The sequence below is a fragment of the Pagrus major genome, chromosome 23, assembly GCF_040436345.1.
Source record: "Pagrus major chromosome 23, Pma_NU_1.0".
In the NCBI taxonomy this organism is placed as follows: Eukaryota; Metazoa; Chordata; class Actinopteri; order Spariformes; family Sparidae; genus Pagrus; species Pagrus major.
In genome coordinates this window covers 23,606,020-23,621,392 of record NC_133237.1, presented here as the reverse complement: position 1 = coordinate 23,621,392, position 15,373 = coordinate 23,606,020, and the positions used below count along the sequence as shown (strand labels likewise).

General features: G+C 40.2%; 1 protein-coding gene across 1 annotated transcript; it reads right to left on the bottom strand.

Moving 5' to 3' along the window:
- Positions 1-3,448: 3,448 nt before the first annotated feature.
- LOC141018933 (myosin heavy chain, fast skeletal muscle-like) lies at positions 3,449-14,135 on the bottom strand. The gene is made up of 39 exons (XM_073493684.1): positions 13,932-14,135; positions 13,527-13,670; positions 13,247-13,403; positions 13,106-13,133; positions 12,906-13,017; positions 12,725-12,817; positions 12,579-12,642; positions 12,371-12,469; positions 12,177-12,280; positions 11,955-12,093; positions 11,668-11,786; positions 11,418-11,567; positions 11,160-11,330; positions 10,748-11,054; positions 10,204-10,280; positions 10,028-10,115; positions 9,822-9,939; positions 9,581-9,704; positions 9,354-9,490; positions 8,958-9,213; positions 8,524-8,766; positions 8,258-8,434; positions 7,953-8,098; positions 7,753-7,843; positions 7,250-7,639; positions 7,007-7,133; positions 6,804-6,922; positions 6,328-6,524; positions 6,057-6,240; positions 5,786-5,951; positions 5,487-5,611; positions 5,056-5,364; positions 4,760-4,963; positions 4,544-4,669; positions 4,245-4,415; positions 4,003-4,107; positions 3,824-3,919; positions 3,587-3,718; positions 3,449-3,466 (listed from the first exon to the last, which is right to left on the bottom strand). The coding sequence occupies exons 1-39, from the start codon at positions 14,133-14,135 to the stop codon at positions 3,449-3,451; spliced, it is 5,817 nt and encodes a 1,938-aa protein (XP_073349785.1).
- Between the last annotated feature and the right edge of the window lie 1,238 nt (positions 14,136-15,373).

The following is a 15,373-nucleotide window of genomic DNA, read 5'->3' as shown; positions in this document are numbered from 1 at the left end:
GCAGGGTTTCCTCCAGGATTTTTTTAAACCGTGGGGGAGGTCTGCCCGGGTGGAAGAGGGGGGGTGACAACGACGACGACAACATGAATTTTGAAATGTGAAATTATGACTATTTCAAACTGAATGTTTTTCTAAATACATTATTTACTATAGGGTTTCCGGTACATGAATTGAAAATAATAATTGAAAATAGGATCTTGCAGTATCACTAGGCCAAAACAACAAACACAACAACAAATTAAAGATATATTTCAATAACTAAACTAGTCTATACTGAAACGTTAGGAATATTTAAATATTACACTTATCACTGTACACATCATTATCATTTCTATTGACTTGAGGGAATAACATCACGATAATAAATCAAGAACATTGAGCCTCTCCTTTATGTAACGTTACCTGACTCTCTTCCTCTGGAACCTTTCTCTTCTTTTGAAAATAGTTTAATATACTCATCTGAAAATGTAACCAGAAAAGAGTCATGGCAGAAAATGACCTGGGCATTACCTAAGCTAACGTTATGTCGTGCTGTTCAAAACGTGTATCTGAAACGTAACGGGTTTCCTCTATCAATAGAAAATTAAGTTTTACAGTTAAAAATTAATCTACAACAAAATAATATCTCTCTCTACTGTATAACCAAAGACTCGACATGCTTTATTAGGCCTAAAGTAATCTCTCTTTAACAAGTGTCAATGGTACAAAAATAAAATAAAAATAAAAATCTCTCTGAAATAATGATAGAAATAATGCGTATCCTGTATTAACCAATCAATAACACATTTATCCCGACCAGTGATGCTAATCTGACCACTTTTTTCAGTAACGAGTAATCTAACGCTTTCATATTTCCAAACCAGTAATCAGATTAAAGTTACTTATTCAAGTCACCGTGCGTTACTATTATTTGTGTCATTTTCCTTAGTAAAAATATATATTTTTGCTTTCTTCTTGCGTCTCGGGGAGTGATGTCACATATGCGACAAGTCACGTTTTCAGCATGAGGACAACTCACGTGTAACACCACGCAGCAACACAAACACATCAACAATGGAGGGAGGTGAGAGATGCGCGTTATCGAGCTGGAAATACAGTCATTATTTTGAGTTCGTGTCAGCTAAAGATGAGAATATTAAGGTTCGTTGTACACTCTGTGCTGGCGACAAAGTACTGTCAAGCTTCAAAAACACAACGTCAAATTTGAAGAAACATTTGGAGTCGCAGCACAGCACAGTTAAGTTTACAGAGCAAGCCCCACCAGGTGGTGTTAAGCAGAGAGCTGCGAGCAAAGCCACGGCCTCGACTTCTGCAGGAGGTCCCCCACCTCCCAGACAACAAAAGCTGGACTTCTGCAGGAGGTCCCCCACCTCCTAAACAACAAAAGCTGGACTTCTGCAGGAGGTCCCCCACCTCCCAAACAACAAAAGCTGGACTTCGGTGCTAAACAAGTAAGTGGGGGAGAGTTGAAGAAGTTGGTCGGGCGATATGTTGTAGAGGAAATGCTGCCCTTAAACGTGGTTGACTCGAAAGTAACTTGTAATCTAACTTAGTTACTTTTAAAAACAAGTAATCAGTAAAGTAACTAAGTTACTTTTTAAAGGAGTAATCAGTAATCAGATTACTTTTTCAAGGTAACTGTGGCAACACTGATCCCGACTCAGGATTTTTTCTGTAGCCTAATCCATCTATAACATTAGGGTCGTTTTCACGGGTTTGAACAAACCTGTATCAAATATAACCTAGCTTAGGTACCTTTCCTTCACCCTTTTCTCTCCCTCCACGTCGGACTGTCGTCTCTACTCTCTTCGTCTTTCGCGCGCCGCAGCCAGACAGGCAGGTGGTGACTCCGGTGTTGGTTTTTCAAAATAAGGGTATTTGCAGCGTAGCGTCACATTTCATGAAAAACACCATGTTTTGTGCCAAAATTCACATTTCATACAATAATTTACATTAACATAAACATAAAACAACATAAAAACAAGGTAAAAAAAACCCAAAAACATTATTCTGAAGGTGTGGCGGCTTTTATTTTGCCGTGGTGGTGCGCCACAATCAATTACATGTAGAGGAAACCCTGCACTGGCATTCTCAACTGTTTTCACCACCCTAGATCTTAACAGTGGTTTTTGGCAGGTGGAAATGGACCCTGAAAGCCAGCCCCTGACGGCGTTTGTCACATCTTTTAGATTGTTCCCTTTTTTGGGTCATGCCATTTTGTTTGAAGGGCACTCCAGCCACCTTCCAAAGGCTCCTGAATCATGTGCTGCGGAGCTGCCTTGGAGACTGCTGCATGGTGTACCTGGATGACATTGTCATCTATTGTAAAGACATCCATGCCCCAAACTTAAATTCCTGGGTCATGTAGTGAGTATGGATGTAGATCGGGGAGATCCGGCAAAGACGAAGGCGCTGCGTGACTACCGGGTGCTAGCTCCAGGCTTTTTCGCTGGGTGCTGCATCTGCAGGAATTTTTACTTACAAAGTATCATAATGGTAAGTTTAACAATTCACCTGATGCTCTAACGCAGGCCACTGTTCCGACCTCCCTGGCATTGTATTCACCTTCTCTGGCATGTGACAAACATTTGTTCCTTTTCCCCTGACAGATGAGGATATCTGGAAAGCTCAGAGGAACAATCCAGGAGTCCAGAAAAGTATATGAGGCACTGCTTATGGATGACTCTTCTTCTGGGCTAAATTTCAAAATCCTCTGGACTGATTGCAATGGATTCAGATCACCTGAAGGCTAAAGAAAGGTGGGAAATGGCACCCAGGTTGGACTCACTCACATTCTGAATCTGCCCATGACACACTGCAGACTGCACACTTCAGTTTTTCACATTTTGTTTCATTGGGGACTTGATAGCTTGTAAAAGCACATTTCAGTTTGATTATCCTCTGAAGAGGCATTTTTTGATTATACCCTGAAGAGGTGTGTGTTTATTATACAAGTAGTTGACATTTGGCATTCCCTGTAGATATAAATATTTTTGTTTATATTTTTATGTAGGTTGGGGCTGGTTTGTAAGCATTTTACTGCCAGTCCCGCCACAACATCACCAGTGTTTCACAAACCATGCCACCAATGGAAGAACTAAGCTTTTTAAAAGTGCCAATTGTGTTTAAAGCAAAAAGTATTTAAAAAAAAATACTACTATAATTACTAAAACCCCTGAAAGTATTATTCTTGTACCATATTGAAAATGATTTTCGCTTGTTGATCAGTACCATGCTACAAATAGTCTACATTATGACATGACACATATTGCATAATTGCTCTCCTTAGTTTTGGACTGATTTCTCTGGTCAACCAAATAAATTATTCGTCGGAAAGGAAGTGACAGGATTCAGGATAATGATGACAGTTATCGTCTTTATTGTAAATAGCCCCCAACATGGTTCATATTTTATGAACTCTGTTGAAAGGCCTCAAGGATGATGACACTTACTCAGCAGAATCAGACTAAAAAAAGAGAGACGAAAATCTATTATTATTATTTGGGTATCATTCAAGATGTGATATCGATTCACACTGTCATCAGTGAAAGTTCACAGCATTAAATCATTTTAAAAACAAACATACCTTTCCAGCGTCACGGCTCTTGACTCTCAGCTTGTTGACCTGGGACTCAGCGATGTCAGCGCGCTCCTGAGCTTCCTCAAGCTCATGCTGAACCTTCCTGAGCTTAGACATGTGGGTGTTGGCCTGCTCCTCCTGTTAAGTGTTTGGAAGAATGTTGGCATAGTTACTAGACAGTTAATAGTGATGTTATTATTAAATCAGCTGTCATTGATGTGCCACGTTATGTATTTGACTTACAGCCTCCTCAGCCTGTCTCTTGTAAGCCTTCACTTTAAGCTGCAGCTTATCAACCAGATCCTGAAGTCTGTGCACATTCTTCTTGTCCTCCTCAGTCTGTACAGATACAAGATTATACAGTATGTGAAGAAGAATAGAGAATGAATTAGAGGTTAGGGGAGTTTTTCAGTACGGCTTACCTGGTATGTCAGCTCCTTCACTCTCCTCTCATATTTGCGGACTCCTTTAATAGCATCAGCTCCACGTCTCTGTTCACCCTCAACTTCACTCTCCAGCTCACGTACCTGTAATGTGATGATAAATAATTCATCAAAAATTTTAGTACTGAGAAAAGCTGAATTTATTACAATATCCATTAAAAGTGCAATTTACATATTAAAACTCAAATATTATGAGCATGTAAAGCATATACAGTTCATACCCTGGACTCCAGTTTCTGGAGCTGCTTCTTGCCACCCTTCATGGCGAGGTTCTCAGCCTCATCCAGACGGTGCTGGAGGTCCTTGACTGTGACCTCCAGGTTCTTCTTCATCCTCTCCAGATGAGAACTGGTGTCCTGCTCCTTCTTCAGCTCCTCAGCCATCATGGCAGCCTGAAACGATGCACAGTTTAGAAACAGAATTTTTAGTCTTGATAATAATGACAATAATGATAGATAATAATTAATGAAGTGTAAACAAGTATTTCTTGAAGCAGTATTTACATAAAAACAAGACTCACATCAGTAATAGCCTTCTTGGCTTTATCTTCAGCATTTCTTGCTTCCTGAACAGCATCATCCACTTCACCTTGAACCTGGACGAGGTCAGACTCCAGCTTCTTCTTGGTGTTCATAAGACTGGTGTTCTGAATATTGACCAAGATTAGACAGTGTTTATTGGTATGTGTCTCACATCTTTGATTAGATACAATTCTTTTGAATTAACGAAAACACACCTGAGAGTGAAGCAGTCCGACACGCTCACTAGCATCAACCAACTCCTGCTCAGCCACTTTGCGTCCTCTCTCTGTCTGCTCCAGAGCAGCTCTCAGCTCCTCGATCTCAGCCACCATCAGGCCATTTCTGCGCTCAACCATGGCAACCTGCTCCTTCATGTCTTCCTGTCCTCTGACAGCATCATCAAGGTGCAGTTGGGCATCCTGACATTGAACAGAGAAAAACAAAGTTTACATAATTTCCCTTTGATTTTGAAAACAATTTCTTTTACATTTAATAATCAAACAAATCTTACCTTGAGTTGTCCCTGGACATTCCTCAGTTGTTTCTGGGATTCAGCAGACTGCCTGTTTGCATGGCTCAGCTGAATCTCCATCTCATTCAGGTCTCCCTCCATCTTCTTCTTGACTCTCAGGGCATCATTCCTGCTCCTGACCTCAGAATCAAGAGTGCTCTGCATGGAGTCAATCACCCTCTGGCTGTTTCTCTTGATCTGCTCCATCTCCTCATCCTTCTCTGCCAGCTTCCTGTCAACCTCACCTTTGATCTGGTTGAGCTCAAGCTGAACACGGAGAATTTTGGCCTCCTCATGCTCCAGTGTGCCCTTAAAAAGTCACAAACACAACAAAAGGTATTTTTGGCAGAAATAAATTCAAAATGAATACATGGTTACATTTTAACCATGTATTTTATCATAGTGGTCCAATAATGTTAGCAAGATTTTACCTCAGCTTCCTCCAGTGCTGACTGAATTTCAGACTTCTCAGTCTCTACAGTCTTCTTGGATTTCTCCAACTCATGGATACTCTTTCCAGTCTCACCAATCTGTTCAGTCAGGTCTGAGATCTCCTCTGTAGAGCAACCAAAGTCAAATATAGTTAGAACTATACATGCAGATTACATCTGGAAAGATCTGTCAGTGCTTTTACGAACAAATATTGCTCATAGACTACACTACTAGAGGTCAAAGAAGAACCCTTACAATGACTATGATCGTTACATTAAATACAGTAAGGTTGGCATACGCTGCAGGTTCTTGTTCTCTCTCTTCATGGTCTCCAGGTGATCCAGAGCCTCCTCATAAGAGTTCTTCATTTTGAATAGTTCAGTGCCGAGAGAACGAGCCTCCTTCTGAGCTCCTTCCAGCTCTGCCTGGCCCTCCTCAAACTTCTGTTTCCATTCTGCAAGGACCTAGAATTGTACAGGTCAAAATATGTTAATTAAATGACTATTTATTAATAAAGGTGCTTGTTTCTCACTATAAAACTGGTGTTGATTACCAGTTTAACCATTTACCTTATCAAAGTTCCTCTGCTTCTTGTCAAGGTTGGCAGCCAGAGCATTGGCTCTCTCAACGTCAATCATGAGGTCCTCCACCTCACCCTGCAGCCTCTGCTTGGTCTTCTCCAAAGAGGCGCACTTGGAGTTCACAGCCTCAATGGATTCCTCAGCATCCTGCAAGCGCTGGGCAAGCTTTTTCCTGTAGCGAAGAGGAATTGTTTGTGCTTAAGTGAACAAAGATAGCAAAAGTGGATTTATTTGTGAAAAAGTAGAAAGGATTATATACTTGGACTCCTCCAGCTCCTCAGTGCGCTGGATAGCATCAGTCTCATATTTGGTTCTCCACTGAGCCACCTCACTGTTGGCCTTGGACATTCCTCTCTGCAGCTCAGCTTTGGCCTCCTGCTCCTCCTCAAACTGCTCTCTGAGCAGATCACAGTCATGGCGGGCTGACTGAACTGCATGGGCCAGGGCATTCTTGGCCTGTTGAACATGACAAAACATTAGTATCATACCTATGAAGTGGAAAAAGGAATAGTAAATAAGTGCTTTTTTTAAGTTCAATCAAAATGTAATTCGTGAAAGGTTCACTTAGCAATAATAGCAGTATGCCTGGATGTTGTTGCTGTGGGAATAGATTCTTGAGCTTTGATCTTTTAAATCTTATTACATTATTATGGTACATATTTTGAATGACCTCATCTGAAAAAGAGAATATGCCCCCTGTTAAAATCTAATAACAGGGCATGTAAACTTGTTTACCTTGACTTCCTCCTCAACGTGTCTCTTAAGCTCCTCAATCTGCTGAGTGAAGGCCTGTTTTCCTCTGGTCAGCTGGGAAACAAGAGCTTCCTTCTCTTCAAGCTGGCGGGAGAACTCACCTGAATGACAATGTATACATGAGATTTTTTATTATCAAAATTCTCAGTAACTTCCATCAGTAGTTTTTATTCCATGACACTCACCATTCTCTGTCTGCAGTCTTGCCTTTTGTCCATTAACGTCGTTCAGCTGGCGAACATTCTCATCATTTTTGGCTTTGAGCTCACTCAACTGGTCCTCAAGAGTTCTGCACATTTTTTCCAAGTTGCCCTATCAACAACAAAACATGATGTACGTTGAGGTTTTTTTTCTAAATTTAAAGCTACTGCCATATTTATTGGTTAGAGGTCAAGTTTTTGAGCATAACGAAGGCAAAGACCTAAGACCTTAGATTTAGCAACAGCCTCCATGTTGCTGGAGAGGTCATCAATCTCCATCTTGTACTCGCTCTTCTCCTTCTCCAGCTTCTGCTTGACACGCTGGAGGTTGTCGATCTGCTCTCCCAGCTCTGCAACACTGTCTGCCTGCTTCTTGCGGAGAGCTGATGCGGTAGCTTCGTGCTGCAGGGTTGACTCTTCAAGATCCCGGCGCAGCTTCTGGAACTCAGCTTCACGCTTCTTGTTCATCTCAATCTGAGCAGCTGTTGCTCCACCAGCCTCCTCGAGCCTCTCACTGATCTCCTCAAGCTCTCTGGAGAGGTCAGCCCTCTGCTTCTCAACCTTAGCCCGAGCAGCCCTCTCAGCCTCAATCTCTTCCTCCAGCTCCTCAATACGAGCCTACATTTGATGAAAGAAGGTTTATTGACTTGAATATAATGTGTTGTTTTTGACTTACTGAGTCTGATTTGCATGTGTATAACAGCTTATGTACTGTGTGTTGGATATGTCACCTGGAGCTCCTTGATCTTCTTCTGAAGCTGAGCACCGAGAGACTGTTCATCCTCAATCTTGCTGAGGAGCTGGCTGGTTTCAAATTCTTTCCTTGATGAGGATACAAAGAAAGCTTTCACTGTCACAGTTTGTACTGTTGTTGGAGTGTAATGTTTGAGATGCTGAAAAGAGGATTAATAACCTAAATCAAAAACCTTACTTTTTGATTTTCTCATCAGATTGCTGTTTGTCATTCTCCAGATCCATTATGGATTCCTGGGCTAGTTTCAGATCTCCCTCAAGCTTCCTCTTGGCTCTCTCAAGGTCCATGCGGAGCTTCTTCTCTTGCTCCAGTGATCCCTCCAGCTATCACATGACAGTTAATGATAAATGATTTGGGGTATTCAAATGACAGTGTGTCAATACAAGTAGTATATATTATTCTAAATTTGTATCATGGAATATCAATTAAAACACAAGCTACTTGACAATAGAAAGACACAATCGAAACAATTGTTTTCTTACATCGTCCACTTGCTGTTCTAGCTTTGTCTTGGCTTTGGTCAGAGTGTTGACTTTGTCTTCCTCTGCTTGGAGATCATCAAGTGTTTGCTGGTGGCTCTCTTGGAGGGCTTTCTTCTCCTTTGTTAACTTGGCAATAGACTCATCTTGAGATGCCATCTCCTCTGTCAGGTTTTTCACCTAAGATGATGTGAAAGATGCATTATTTCCATCACATTATATTCATATGGTCTGTGTTTAAATGAATGTGGGTTTAAAATAATTCAAACCTTGTTTTCTGTGGCATGTTTCTCCTTCTCCACTTTAGCCAAAGTGAGCTCCAAGTCATCAATGTCTTTCTTCAGCTCAGAGCATTCGTCCTCCAGCTTCCTCTTCTTGGCAGTCAGTTCAGCATTGATTTCCTCTTCATCCTCCAGTCTCTCAGTTGTCTCTTTGAGTTTGGCCTCAAGTTGGATCTTGCTCTTAATGAGCCCTTCACATCTTTCCTCAGCATCAGAGAGGTTATCGACTTCCTATTGTACATAATAAACATACAATAAGTTTAAAAGTTTGAAAAGATTGATATATTCTCTGGTATTAGAAGTCAGTGAAGGTATTTGGCCTCTTCTTATCTCACCTAGATATCTGAATGGATTTAAGCAGCATGGTACAATTAGTGAAGCAAATATGTAATAGAATTACACTTCCTGGGTTTCCTACTTACTGCAGCCACTTGGAGTTGCAGGTCATTCTTCTCCTGCATCAGGGAAACCATCTTCTCCTCCAGTTCCTTCTTCTTGGCCAGGGCAGTAGCCAGGTCTGTTTTCATCTTATCATAGTTCTCCTTCATCTGCTGCAGCTCCTTCTCAGTCTCAGCACTCTTCAGGAGAGGCTTGATCTTGAAGTAGAGATTCATCCATGGCCAGTTCTTAACATTCATGAATGAACGGATGTTGTACTGGATTGAGTAGATAGATTCTCTGGAAAATGAGATTGATGTAGAAAGTGTGATTTCTTCTGAAACATTATTTTGCAGAACTTCTAAGTCTAACAATTGAAAAAATATATATCAACTACATAATTGGACAGTACAGTTTAGTGTACAGTAAAAGAATCCTACCTCCTCTCCCACATCTTAACAAACTCCTTCCTCATGACATATCCTCTGCAGAGAGCCTGAGTCATGGTCACCAGCTCAGCCAGTTTCTCATCTCTCATCTCCTCCAGCTGACCCAGCAGACCAGCTTTGAAGAACACCTATATTGTCAAGTGGGGCAAATTAGTATTCAATGCATATGGTATAACAGGACAACCACACAAGTAAATCTGTAGTCTTTGAGGATGAACCTTTGTGTGTCCAAACTTGTACTGAGTGTGGTCCACATCAATGGAGCCCAGCAGCTTCTCTGAAGCTTTCTTGTTGTCAATGAACTGTCCGTCAGGGATGACACTGGCATTCAATACTTTGTATCTACAAGAGAAAATGATGTTGTTCCTTTTATCTCTCTTCCACTTTTTCTTGGTGTTTACCATCCTAATACCTCTACCAAAATCAACTTGACCTGCTTATAATGAAAACTGCAGTCACCTCTGCTTGAAGTCACCGTAGAGGATTCTACTGGGGAATCCCTTTCTGCAGATTCTGATGCCCTCCAGCACACCATTACACCTCAGCTGGTGGATGACCAAGAAGTTCTCCATAAGACCTGCACATTGCAAACTCATTGTATCAAAACATTTCTTTACCATACCATGTCACACACAGTACACAAATCTGGATTATGCGCTTCTTACCTGGGGTCTTTGTTTCATTGGGAATCAGACAGCGGACAAAATGAGGGTGAGTGCTCCTCAAGTTGGTCATCAGCTTGCCCAAGTTCTCCTGTGAATGAGCATCACAGAATAATAGTTCGTCAATGTTTTAAGATGAGATTGTTAATTGTTGTCCAAAAATATGAAAGAATACATACCCTGAAAAGAGCAGACACAGTCTGGAAGGAACCACCCTTCTTCTTGCCACCCTTCTTGCCACCACCACCACCAGCCTCTATTTTGCAAAATATGACATTTTATTAATGGTACCAAAGAATAATAATACACTGCGGTAAGTAGTTTAAGTTTTCTTCTGTGTTGAATGTGTATTTTTCAATTTCAGTTTCAACCAGCTGCACAATATTGAATTGTATTACTGGCACTGGATTACACAGCAGTAACTGTTATAACTTTTTGTCTCTGGAATGTGGATTTCACTTTTTAAAATTTACCTAAATTAATATATTACCACAGAGAAGTTACCTGTTTCTTTCTCGACTCAACTCAGTTGAAACAGACACATCGTTTTTTACCTATCACCACAAAGTAACTTTCCAAACTCCACTTTTCAGTAAGCAGCCAATAGCTATGAAAAGAGATGGCAACAATGCTCACTATCTTCAACAGTAGAAAATAGGAGGTTAAAACATCTGTACTGGGTACACAGAGTTTCTGATAACTCTGCTAACTTTCATTTCTTACCATCAGCTCCAGGCATGGCTGCATATAACATGGCCAGCAGTTTGTTTGAAGCTTTCTGGTAAAGCTGAACAACTGAGTCGTTCAGGGGGTCCTTGTTCTTGTCCAGCCAGCCAATGATATTGTACTCCACTGTACCAGCATAGTGAACCAGGGCGAAGTGAGCTTCAGCCTTGCCCTTTCCAGGCTTTGGCTTCTCAAAGGCCTTGGTCTTGCCAAGATGCTGATCATGCAGCTTGTTCTTGAAAGTTGTGTCAGAGGCCTTGGGGAACATGCACTCCTCTTCAAGGATGGAGAAGATGCCCATTGGCTGAGAAGAATTTACATTTCATGGTAAGAAAAAAATTTACCTGAGGAAGCAAACATTTGTACTTGAATCAAGAAATCTATCTAATTTAACAAAGTGGTATGTTACCTTCTCGATAAGCTCAATGCAGGCAGCCAAGTCCATACCGAAGTCAATGAACTCCCATTGAATGCCTTCTTTCTTGTACTCCTCTTGCTCCAGGACAAACATGGTGTGGTTGAAGAACTGTTGCAGTTTCTCATTGGTGAAGTTGATGCAGAGTTGCTCCAAGCTGTTGAACTGTAGTTATAGAAAAACATTTAATTTCATGCCAAAATAAGTTTGAACTTTTGAATTTTTCAGAAAGGTTGATTTTCTAAAACTTACATCAAAGATCTCAAATCCAGCGATATCCAACACCCCAATGAAGAACTGTCTTGCCTGCTTTGTGTCCAGCATCTCATTGATACGGATGACCATCCACAAGAACATTTTCTCATAGATGGATTTGCACAGAGCGCTGACAGAATTGTTGACCTAAATATAAGGATTTAAGTGTGTGGATTTATGAGTGTGATACTTTTATTTGGAAATGTAAATATTTCCCTTTCCAAACACCAAACTTTTGTTTTATTACCTGTGGGACGGTCTGACCTTTGGTCACCATCTCATTGCCGACCTTGACTCTTGGGTAGCACAGAGCTTTCAGCATGTCAGCTGAGTTCAGGCCCAGGAGGTAGGCGATTTTATCAGCCTCTGATGGAGAGAAAAACAAGAAGTTATATGAATAAATGAATATTTTGTTTTCGTGTTTGGTCATTAACATGACCCGTCCCTGATGGAATTATAAATAAACACTGACTTGTGTAGTATCTTACACACCAGAAAGCTTGCATGATAAGAGTGTATTATTTTAGAAATTACCCTCAGTGCCATCTGGTTCAGCCTGCTCCTCACGCTGCTTCTGCTTGAATTTCATGCCGCCATGATGAGTCACAGCTCCAGTCAACTTGTAGATGCCCAATTTCTCCTCAGCAGTGAAGCCCAAGATGTCAATGGCAGTCTGCAGTGTAAATGAAGCAAAGTAATTGGTATGTGAAACATTTTCCCCTGTATACTATCTCTTTAACTAAATTGTAGTCTTACATCTGTTGCAATGAACTCCTCCACATCATCGATGCTTTTCACAGTGATTTCACCCTGACTGATCATTGGGTAGTCATAGGGGTTGGTGGTGATCAGAAGAGCCTCTAGAGAAGGACAGTAGAATTACATAGTATTGTTTGATGTTTTTTCTGATATTGTTAAAAGTTTCATGTAATTTTCGTTTAGTAACATACCCAAGAGCTCAGGCTTGTGGCCAGTCATCAGCTGGTAGAAGATATGGTAGCTCCTCTCAGCAGACAACTGGAAGGTGACACGAGACTTCTCCAGCAGATCTAAGAAGAAGAAATTTAAATTGAAAACTTTTCTGTTTTACAGTATATTGTAACTTTATCTAGATTATAATTTAAATGGATATTGACTAATACCATGATTGAGACTTACATGTTTCAATATCAGCTGAAGCTAGCTTGCCAGTAGTGCCAAAGTGGATCCTGATAAATTTACCCTAGACAGCCAGAAATATATGTCATCATTTTTTTTAAATGTAGGAACGAAAAAAGTCTCAAGATATTTTCTCCAGTACTTACAAAACGAGAGGAATTGTCATTCCTCACAGTCTTGGCATTACCATAGGCTTCCAACAGAGGGTTGGCTGCAACAATTTGGTCCTCAAGAGAGCCCTGCAAGAGAAGATTTGAATTACATGAGCTATACATTCAAATTAACATTCCTCTGACAAACACTTTCATCTTACACAACCAATTTCACCTGAATTTTGCTAGTTTGTTGTTCAGACTTCTTAGCTCCAATAGCTGCAATTGTTGCAAAGTACTGGATGACACGCTTAGTGTTTACAGTCTTTCCAGCACCGGATTCTCCACTGGGGTACAAGAGACATATTATCAAGATTTTGCTTCATTATCATTAAGTTTATAAAGTTATAACACAATAGTGTGTTTTATACTCACGTAATCAGGATAGACTGGTTCTCACGATCTGAAACACAAACATGAATGCTTCACATGAGTTTTTCTTTTTATTTTAATAAATATCAATGGAAGATTTTACCTCTGTGTGTTTAGATTCCAACACTGATATTTTTATCTTACCAGTGAGCATGAACTGATAGCCATTGTCAGAGATGGAGAAGATGTGGGGTGGAGCCTCAATCCTCTTCTTGCCTCTGTATGCTCCTACACATTGAGCATCATATACGGGAAGCCACTTATAGGGATTCACGACAACGCAAAACAACCCAGAGTAGGTCTGTAATAGTAAAAAGCATAAACATAGTGTGATTTTATTTAGATTTTGTTTGTTTTCCATTTAGGTACACATACTCTATACACATTTACATATACATTAAATTAGTATAGTGTGGAAACTCACGTAGATCATCCATGATGCATAACGCTCTTTGAGGTTATACAACACGCAAGGCTCATTGAGGTGGGTCATCATGGCCATGTCCTCAATTTTGTCATACTTGGGAGGGTTCCTTGGATGGATGTCATCCTCTTTTACTGTGATCGTCTGAACAGAAAATACAGTAAAACTTAATTAACTAAGAAATCATTTCAAACAGAAAAGTTCATTGCAAGGATCACAGTGTTGTTGACAGTGTCAGTTTGAGCCTAAAATACAACGAGAAACAAATAGTTCACTGAATGTTTTACTAAGATATTGTTTTAAATAAATGTTAATCCTATCCTTGTATATACAAGTATATCTTGTATATCTTAGATGGAAATCGATTGAGTAGTTTTGTTGAAAAAAGTAAAATGAATCACTTACCTTTCCACAGTCTGTTTCCACCGTGGCTTTTCCACCCTCTCTCTTTGTAAGTTTACCCTTGAGGTACATCTCCGTAGGCTCAGCCACAAAAAAGGCGGTTTTGGCATCAAAAGGAGTTGTTTGTGCCTCAAGCCTCTCCTTCTCTGGCTTCCGGAGGTAGATGGCCGCTGGGCCATAGGCCTCCATCTCTGCGTCTGTGCTCATGGTGGCACTTCAGTGGCGACTGAAAAGATGAAGTCCACAATAGTGTTAACATATTGGCATGACATAGCTATGGTCTTCTGCCCAGCTGATTGTGGAGATTTAAAGTTTTTTATGGTGAAATCTTTTACCTCAGCTGGTTCTGAAAACAACTGAGCGTTGGAGTCTCTGGTGGAGTTGGGAGATCCTGTAAATACATGATTAAACATGAGTACAATAACTTGTTTCAGATTGTTTTTCTAATTTCAATTTTTTTCTGTGGAAATTTAGCTAATTAGAAAACAGTTGAGGGTAAAGATGGCAAAATGTTTATAGACTTATAAAATATATTCAAACTGTAATGAATTGAATCATTAAAGTCAAAGTCAATCATTTACCATTAAAGTACTCTTCCATCCCCTCAACTGCCCTCGCTACCAGAGAAATAGTATTGCTCTTAATGATCAGTCAGTATGTATGTGATGAAACAGGGTGTGTATTAGATGTAAATACAAACTAACAAAATGTGTTTTTTTTTTCTTTTGCAGGAAGCTACTTCTTAAATGTGATAGAGTATATAAATGGAGTATATCAAGAAAATTATTTTGGAATAATGTCTAGTCAAGACTACCACCCAAGTAACTCTGCCATATAATTCTGGACAATATGCAAAAGTAATTAGCAACACATTAACTTCACTGACTAATCAAGAACTGTAAAAACTGAGGTCAAAGTGAATACACTCACCTGTGATGGAGGTTCAGTTAATGCAGTAGCTCAGAGCTGCCTCTTTTATAGAGGGTGGGATTGCCTGGTCAGCAGCAGTCTCCCCCTCAGTTTGGTCATGGCCTCTTTTGAACCCGTTGCTTATTTGTGGCAGTGACTTTTAACGACAGGGTTTGCATAATTCTTTGTAACTACAGCTAAAAAACTACAGGATATATTGCGATGTATACCAATTGATTTGAGTTGATTTGATTGTAACCTTGGATGTGATGTGGACAATGTGTCTTTAAATTTAAATCATAATTAAATGCTTTCATAAGGCATGTTACCTATGACCAAAGTCTCTCTTCAGTTCCTCAAAATAGAAATTGCAGCACAGAGCAAAGAGTTGCTGAAATTGCACTTGCAAAAGTTGCTATGTGAGACAATGAAAATATTCCAGTCAATCAAATAAGGCTTATGGAAGCATGGATGTGAAGTTAAAGGCTTGCTGCTTCAAATGTTGGTTCACTTCCCTCCTCATGTGCACACATGGC

Coding starts and splice junctions, on each gene's coding strand:
- LOC141018933 (XM_073493684.1), bottom strand. CDS start 14,135: ATGAGCACAGACGCAGAGATGGAGGCCTATGGCCCAGCGGCCATCTAC. Junction 7,844..7,952: donor TCTGATGAGAAAATCAAAAA/GTAAGGTTTTTG, acceptor ATCCTCATCAAG/GAAAGAATTTGAAACCAGCC. Junction 6,241..6,327: donor GAGGAGCTGGAGGAGTCCAA/GTATATAATCCT, acceptor TCTTCGCTACAG/GAAAAAGCTTGCCCAGCGCT.